At 36.6% G+C, this 8,836-nt stretch overlaps 1 protein-coding gene across 1 annotated transcript; it reads left to right on the top strand.

Moving 5' to 3' along the window:
- The first annotated feature begins 4,231 nt into the window (after positions 1-4,231).
- Positions 4,232-4,658, top strand: LOC141493969 (cytochrome c oxidase assembly protein COX19-like). The gene has a single exon (XM_074195188.1). It carries the CDS (start codon positions 4,232-4,234, stop codon positions 4,508-4,510), a length of 279 nt encoding a protein of 92 aa, XP_074051289.1. The 3' UTR covers positions 4,511-4,658.
- The last annotated feature ends 4,178 nt before the right edge of the window (positions 4,659-8,836 follow it).

Consider the following 8,836-nt stretch of genomic DNA (forward strand, 5'->3'; position numbering starts at 1 on the left):
GAATATGTTGAATATGCCTATGGGATATCCCATCAAAATATCCAAAAGGGATTTGATAATATAAAACTAGATAGAGATCAAGAGGAGGTTTGTAGTTATTCAGATCTCTAAATAGAGATGATAATGGAACCCATAGAAGGTGATGAGATCATCAAGTAAAACATAATAGAAGATGAGAAGAGGATTTAGGATAAAGCCTTGGGGAACACCTACAGTTTTCTAGATGAAGATTCAACCAAAAAAAAAAAAGAGAGAGAAAGAAATGAAGAATGGTTAGAGGACAGGAGGACCAGGAGAGAGTAGAGTCAAGAAAATCTTGAGAGAAAAAAAATCTTGAATCATGTGATCAAAGGGCCAAGAAGCATGAGGATTATAAAAAGGTCATTAGATTTGGCATTTAAGATATCTCAGTAAATTTGGAAAGCAGTTTCAGTTGAAGGATAAAGAAACTATATTTCAGAGAATTCGAAAAAAAATGGAGGTAACCTAGTATCAACAGTAGAAAATCATTTACTTGGCTCTTTCAAGGAGTTTATTTGTGAAGAGGAGAAGAAATAGCTAGTTATGTCAAGTGAGAGGTTTTTTAAAAAAATTTTTTTGGGGGGGTGGCTAGGTGGCACAGTGGATGAAGCATTGGTCCTGGAGTCAGGAGTACCTGGGTACAAATCCGGTCTCAGACACTTAATAATTACCTAGCTGTATTGCCTTGGGCAAGCCACTTAATCCCATTTGCCTTACAAAGACCTAAAAAAAAATTTCTCTTCTTAAAAAAATTTTATTTAAGGCAATGGGGTTAAGTGACTTGCTCAAGGTCACATAGCTAGGCAATTATTAAGTGTCTGAAGTCAAATTTGAACCCAGGTCCTCCTGACTCCAGGATCAGTGCTCTATCCACTGGGCCAGCTAGCTGCCCCTAAATATATCTAAAAAAGATTTTTTTTTACACCACAATTTTCTAAGTTATTCAGTTTTCTCTTTCAGAGAATGCTCCCTTGTGACAAATTATAATTTTTTTTTTAGGTTTTTGCAAGGCAAATGGGATTAAGTGGCTTGCCCAAGGCCACACAGCTAGGTAATTATTAAGTGTCTGAGGTCGGATTTGAACTCAGGTACTCCTGGCTCCAGGGCCGGTGCTTTATCCACTGCGCCACCTAGCCACTCCATTAATCAGTTTTACTATCTTTTTCTTTCTACTTTTTTCATTCTTTAAAATTATAATTTATCAGGGGCGGCTGTGTGGCCTTGGGCAAGCCACTTAACCCCATTTGCCTTGCAAAAAAAAATCCTGAAAAAAACTGATTAATATATCAAAAAAAATCTGAAAATATATTCAAGGTACTATGCTTGTGGGCTTCTGCAAAAGAATGGAGAAGGGCCCACTCATATTTTTTCTGTGGAGTCAGATTTGTTCTTTGTGATTTTTCAACATTCATTTTTGATTACTTTGTGACTGTTAATTCCATTTTCATTGTTGTAGCTGTGGTATATATATTATTTCCTTGACTCAGCTTACAGATCACATACAACTTTCCACGTTTCTTCATATTAATCATATTGTTTCTTAAAATACAGCTTGGGGGGCAGCTAGGTGGCACAATGGATAGAGCACCGGCCCTGGAGCCAGGAGTACCTGAATTCAAATCCGACCTCAGACACTTAATAATTACCTAGCTGTGTGGCCTTGGGCAAGCCACTTAACCCCATTTGCCTTGCAAAAAGCCTAAAATACCACCCCCCCCCAAAAAAAAAAAATACAGCTTGGCCTTAGAGCATGTGAGAACATGCCCTAAGAGAAAGGACAAACATAAAAGAAGTTTTAACAAAGTGAACATAGAGCTCTAAGACAACCTTGGGAGATCTGTTATGGACAATGCCATCCACATCCAAAGAAAAAAGAAACAAAAATAAAACATCACAGAATCTGAATGGATACAATATTCACTTTTTTACAGCTCTTCATGTTTTTCCTTCCTATCCCATGGTTTTCTTTCTTTTCCCTTAGTCCTAGTTCTCCATACCCAAGATGACTAAAATGTAAATATATCAAACACAAATATAGATGAATAACTATTATCAGACTGTTCACCACCAAGGGGAGGGGGTGAGAAGGGAGAGTGGTAGAAAAATGTTTAACTTATAAATATGCAAGTGGATGAATGATGAAAAACTTCTATAACATTTCATTGGAAAAATAAAATGAAATATCATTTTTTTTAAAAAGAATCTATTGGAAGAAATTTCCTGTGCTCTTTGGAATAAAGACTCAGAGGAAATTTGCCTTAATCTCTAATGGGAGCCCCCTAGAGAACTTTGGTTTGTTCTATGTTGAATGGAACACACAGAAAGATGGCAAAGTCCAGGTTGGGACCCAGCTGAAGTTTCCCAACATTTCCTTCCAAACAACTTTAAAATAATGCCTCAAATCAAATTTTGCAATGGCAGGACCAACAAAAGATAGGGAGGAGTCATTTTGCTAACCTAAGAAAACTTAGGAGGTCAACAGGAAAGGTCTGTAATACTAGGGTGGGCACAGCTCTGAGTGTGGCAGGAGCACTAGCAGTGGACCTTGTAAGAGTGTTGCAACCACTGCAGCAGCAGCAGCTTCTTTGGGAGTTCCCAATTGAGAAATGATAAGGGTATCAGGAAACTGGTCATAAAGAGATTGTAGGAGACCCTTTGCTGGCATTGGATGAAGGTGGTACTCATTGACAGCTCTTTTGCCCATAAGCAGTTCTGGGTCACAGCTGCAGAGCAAAGAGGAGCATTCATTGTCAAGGGAGTAAGGACCCTGGTGGCAGTCCTAAGGTAAATAGTACTTAGAATGCAGGGGGGGTCAGGGAACCTGGTTCCAGTGTGAAGAGGAGCACTGGTACTTCCTGCTGCAAGGGACCAGGGGCCCTTCCTGGGTACAGGCCAGGAGAGAAGTGACCCTACATCTCTCTAGATAATAGCACCTTGGAAGCACTGAAAACTTACAGACCCTCAGAACTAGCTCTGAAAACAGCTGCACAAAAAAAAGGCCTAAAGCTTGGGACAGCATCTCCCCATCCTCAGGTGAACAGAGCCCATAAAGTTCAAAGACAAGAATTAGGCTTCAAAAGTGAGGAAACAAACCAAAAGGAACTTGACCACAAAAGTTATTCCAGGGGCAGGGAAGATGATGTAAAGATTCAAAGAAAAATGCTAATTGAATTAAAAGTCAGCAAGAAAAAAATAAGTGGTAGAGGAAAAATTGGAAAAACAAATGAGGATTATGTAAGAAAATTATGAAAAGAGAAGTAATAGCTTAGTAAAAGAAACAACCACACAAAATACTGAAGGGAATAGTACTTTTAAAAAGATAACCTAATGAGAAAAGAGGCACAAAAATTCACTGAAGAAAATAATTCTTCATAGAATTGGGCAAGTAGAAGGTAATGACTCCATTAGAAATCAAGAAACAATAAATGAGGGGCAGCTAGGTGGTGCACTGGATAGAGTTCTGGCCCTGGAATCAGGAGGACCTAAGTTCAGATCTGACCTCAGGACACTTAATATTTATTTAGTTGTGTGACCTTGGGCAAATCACTTAACCCCATTGCCTTGTTAAAAACAAACAAAAAAGAAACAATAAATGAAACCAAAAGAATGGAAAAAAAATAAGAAAATAAGTATCTCATCAGATAAATAACTGATCTGGAAAATAGATGGAGGAGAGATACTTTAAGAATTACAGGATACTGTGTGGCCTTGGGCAAGCCACTTAACCCCATTTGCCTTGCAAAAACCTAAAAAAAAAAAAGAATTACAGGATAAACTAAAAGTCATATTAAAAAAAATCCTAGATATCATCTTTCAAGAATTTATCAAGGAAAACTGTGCTAATATCTTAGATCTAGAAAATTGAAATTGAAAGAATTCATCAGGGGCAGCGAGGTGGTGTATTGGATAAAGCACCGGCCCTGGAGTCAGGAATACCTGGGTTCAAATCCAGTCTCAGACACTTAATAATCAGACACTTAATAATTACTAGCTGTGTGGCCTTGGGCAAGCCACTTAACCCCATTTGCCTTGCAAAAAACCCTAAAAACAAACAAACAAACAAACAAAAAAAGAATTCATCAATCTTCTCCAGAGAGAGATCCCAAAAGGAAAACTCCTAGGAATACTATAGTCAAAATTCCAGAGCTCTGACATCAAAGAAAAAATACTTCAACAGTTAGAAACAATTCCAGCCCAGATGGCCTGCTCCATGTCTACTGCCATGAACTTCAGGACCAAGAGTTTCCAGCCCCGGCCCCTGGACAAGGGCAGCTTCCCGTTGGACCATTTCGGTGAATGTAAAGCTTTTAAAGAAAAATTCATGAAATGTCTTTGTGATAATAATTTTGAAAATACTTTGTGCAGAAATGAATCAAAAGAACATTTAGAATGCAGAATGCAGAGGCAACTTATGGCACAAGAATCACTGGAAAAGCTGGGATTTAAAGATCTAATGGAGGAAAAATCAGAAACAAAAAAGAACTTATAATGGGAAGAAGAAAATTAAATTGTTTCTTATAGGAATCCTCTGTAGTGGTACATATTGTACATTCTCCTTAATTGTTCCCACCATCTGTAAGAGACTAATATTTGATCCTGATTGATATTAAATCTTACTTAGGAAATGTGCTTTGTTTGAAGGATTCCTTTTTTCATGCCTCACCTTTATTAAGTAAAGGACAAAAACAAAATGATGTTACCACATGGACATTACTAATGTCAATTCATGGGTAAGGAGTCTTAATACTGGCATGTACTAAAGTTAAGGAAAATAATTTTATAAAGTAAATTTAACCTTTCAGAGTTATCATTTTGTAAATTATCTCTTTTTTAAAGAGTTTCTTAAAAAGTACATGGGGTTCAGGGGCATTTATTTTGCCAGTATATGAGCCTTTTTAAATTTCATTTACAATGTGAAATAAAAATGTTATATGTGATTTAATGGAAATATTTGTAACTAGATGGCTTTTATCTTCTCTAAATATATAATTCTAAAATAATGAAAAAAAGAAACAATTCATATATCATGGAGCCACAGTTAGGATCACATAAGATTTAGCAGCTTACCTATTAAAAGAATGTAGGACTTGGAATATATTCTATAAGGCAGAGAACTAGAATTACAACTAAGAATAATCTACCCCTCAAAACCAAGTGTAATTCTTTGGGGCTGCTAGGTGGTGCAGTGGATAGAGCACCTGCCCTGGAGTCAGGAGTACCTGAGTTCAAATCCAGCCTCAGACACTTAATAATTACCTAGCCGTGGGGCCTTGGGCAAGCCACTAAACCCCATTGCCTTGCAAAAACCTAAAATAAAATAAAAACAGTATAATTCTTCACGGGAAAAAGTGAATACTTAATGAAAATACTCAATGAAAAGAACAGAGCTAAGTAGAAATTTTGACATTCCAACAGAAGACTCAAGATTGGCATACAATGGTCAACATGAAAGCATAATCATAAGGCACTGGATAAAGTTAAACCATTTACATGCCTATATGGGAAGATGATACATGTTACTTCTTAGAACCTTAATATTATTAGAGCAGTTAGAAGGAATCTATATAAACAGAGGGCATAAGTGTGAGTTGATCTGTTTTTTTAAAAAACAAGAAAGAAAGATGTCCTGAGAAAAGAGGGAAGGGAAAGGTAAAATGGGAAACTATTCTCACATAAAAGAGGTGTGCAAGACCTTTTATAGTAGAGGGGAATGTGGGGGGGGGGCTCAAAGCTTGAATCTCACTCTCATTGAAATTAATTCAAAGAGGGAAGAATACACACACACACACACACACACACACACACACACACACACTTATTCAGTTGGTATAGAAATATATCTGAAACAGTTGGGAGATATAAAAATGGGATAAGAAATTCCAAGGTGAAGTATGTATTAAAAGAAGGGTAGGGGCAGCTAGGTGGCACAGTGGATAAAGCACTGACCCTGGAGTCAGGAGTACCTGGGTTCAAATCCAGTCTCAGAGACTTAATAATTACCTAGCTGTGTGGCCTTGGGCAAGCCACTTAACCCCATTTGCCTTGCAAAAAAACAAAAAAAAAGGGTAAATTAAGAAAGATAATGGTCAGAAGCAAAATAGGCTTTGAGGAGGGACAGGATAAAAAGAGAGAGAAGGATAAGCAGAAGAAAATAGGATGAAAGGAAATATACAGTAATCATAACTGTGAATGTGAATAGGATGAGCTCACCCATAAAATGGAAGCAGATAGTAGAATAGATTAGAAACCAAAATCCAGCAATATGTTGTGTACAAGAGGCACACTTGAAACTGAAAGATACACACAGAATTGAAATGAGGGGCTAGAGCAGAATCTATTATGCTTCAGCTGAAGTAAAATAAAGGGTGGGGGGGAAAGAGAGGTAGGAGTAGCAATCATGATATCAGACAAAGCAAAAACAAAAATAGAACCAGTTAAAAGAGATAATCAGGGAAACTGTATTTTGCTAAAAGGTAGCATGAACAAGTAATATCCAAAGAAATATCCAAAAAATTTATGGTATTTTTTCTGACAAATGTCTTGGTTCTCAAACATATAGAAAACTGAGACTTCATAAAAAAAAAGTCATTCCCCAACTGATAAATGGTCAAAAGATATGAACAGTTTTCAGAAAAAAAGAAATCAAAGCTATTTCATAGTCATATGAAAAAGTGCTCTAGGGCAGCTAGGTGGCGCAGTGAATAGAGCACCGGCCTTGGAGTCAGGAGTACCTGGGTTCAAATCCATCCTCAGACACTTAATAATTACCTAGCCATGTGGCCTTGGGCAAGCCACTTAACCCCATTGCCTTGAAAAATCTAAAAAAAAAAGTGCTCTAAATTTCTATTTAGAGAAAGGTAAATTAAAATAATTCTGAGATACCAACTCACATCTATCAAAAATGATAAATGCTGGAAGAGATAAGGGAAACTAGGTATATTAATGAATTATTGATGAAGTAGTGAATAGGTCCAAACAGTCTGGAGAATAAGCTGGAATAATGCCCAAAGGTTTATAAAATGTCATACCCTTTAATCAATAATACCATTACTAGATCTATATCCCAAAGAAATAAAAGGAAAAGGAATTTAGATAAGTCTGAATTTATGTGTGAGGGTAAATTATGCCCATGAATTGGAAGAAATATTTTTTATCTGTTCCTGTTATATCTTTGAAGAAAATGTTTTTTTTTTTTTATAAAATCTAATCAGATGATAGAACACTAAACTTGGACAGGAGGATAGAAGTTTGAATCCAAACTCAGACACTTGATACTGTGTGACTTTGGGCAAGTACTTAACCTTGATTGCCTCACATCAAGGGACATTTCCAGTTATCCTGATTCATATCTGATCAACATCATAATCATCATTAGCATCATCATCAATCAGATATTAGGTGGTTAAATAGAACAGAAGAAAAAGCCACTGACCCTTAAAAAGGACTACAATCAATGGCTTAAGACAAAACAGAAGGGGTGGGGTAGTGGCTTAGTGGATAAAGCACTGGCCTTGGAGTCAGGAGTACCTGGGTTCAAATCAGGTCTCAGACACTTAATAATTACCTAGCTGTGTGGCCTTGGGCAAGCCACTTAACTCCATTTGCCTTGCAAAAAAAAAAAGACAAAAACCGGAGAAGGAAAATTTCACAACTGCCTTAGGGTACTGGAAAACCCTGGGTGAAGTGTTAAAATATATCAAATCTGTTCTTCAAACAGTAAGGCTAGAGGCCACCATGTAATACATGTAAAAACCAAACAACAGTTGCAGAAAAAGCCTTTGACAAAGTACAAAATTCTGCACTGAAAACCCTACGAAGTTCAGGCATAGGGCAAGAGCTATAATTTGGAGCCTGTGAACTTAAAAAAAAATTGTTACATATATTTAGAATAACTAGTTACTTTTGTAATCCTATGTATTTTATTATATGCATTTAAAAAAATTTTCTGAGAAAAAGTTTGCCAAAGGGGTCCAAGACACAGAAAAAGCTTAAGAATTCTGCAAAAGAGAGATGTCAAAGAAGTGACAGAACTATCCCTATTTGGGGCAGCTAGGTGGTGTAGTGGATAAAGCACCAGCCCTGGAGTCAGGAGTACCTGGGTTCAAATCTGGTCTCAGACACTTAATAATTACCTAGCTGTGTGGCCTTGGGCAAGCCACTTAACCCCGTTTGCCTTGCAAAAACCTAAAAAAAAACAAACCAAAAAACTATCCCTATTTGCTGATGAGGTGAGTTTTTCAGGGTAGCAGTGAAGAAACTGAGACAATTAATAATCTAGTTTCAGCAAAGTTACAGGCTACAAAATAAACCCACAAAAATTAATAGCATTTCTATATAATGATGTCAAAATTCAGGAGGCAATAATAGAAAGGGATGTTCCATTCACCATAATTATAAAATATTTGGAAGTCTACTAAAGTATACTTAATGTTTATGTGGTTTCTATTATAAGGGGCTACTTAAGAAATTAAATAGCTGGAAGAATATTTAGTGCTCAGTTCTACTACAGACTTCGTGCTATGTTAATCAAACTACCAAAGGGATACTTTATAGAGCTACAGGAGAAAAAACCATATGGAGGAACAAACGAGCTAAAATATGAAAGGAAATAATGAAAAAAAGGAAGGAACAAAGGGAAAATAACACTTCTAGACATCAAATACATTAAAAAACAGCAGTCATCAAAACCATTTGCTGCTAGTTAAAAAGTAGAAAAAGGAGTTCAATGAAAAAACTAGATAAGGAAGTCATTAGGAAGAAATAGAACTCAATAATTCATCATTTGAACAAACCTGGGGAGATAAGCTATTAAAAA

This window comes from Macrotis lagotis, chromosome 7, assembly GCF_037893015.1.
Source record: "Macrotis lagotis isolate mMagLag1 chromosome 7, bilby.v1.9.chrom.fasta, whole genome shotgun sequence".
Taxonomy (NCBI): Eukaryota; Metazoa; Chordata; class Mammalia; order Peramelemorphia; family Peramelidae; genus Macrotis; species Macrotis lagotis.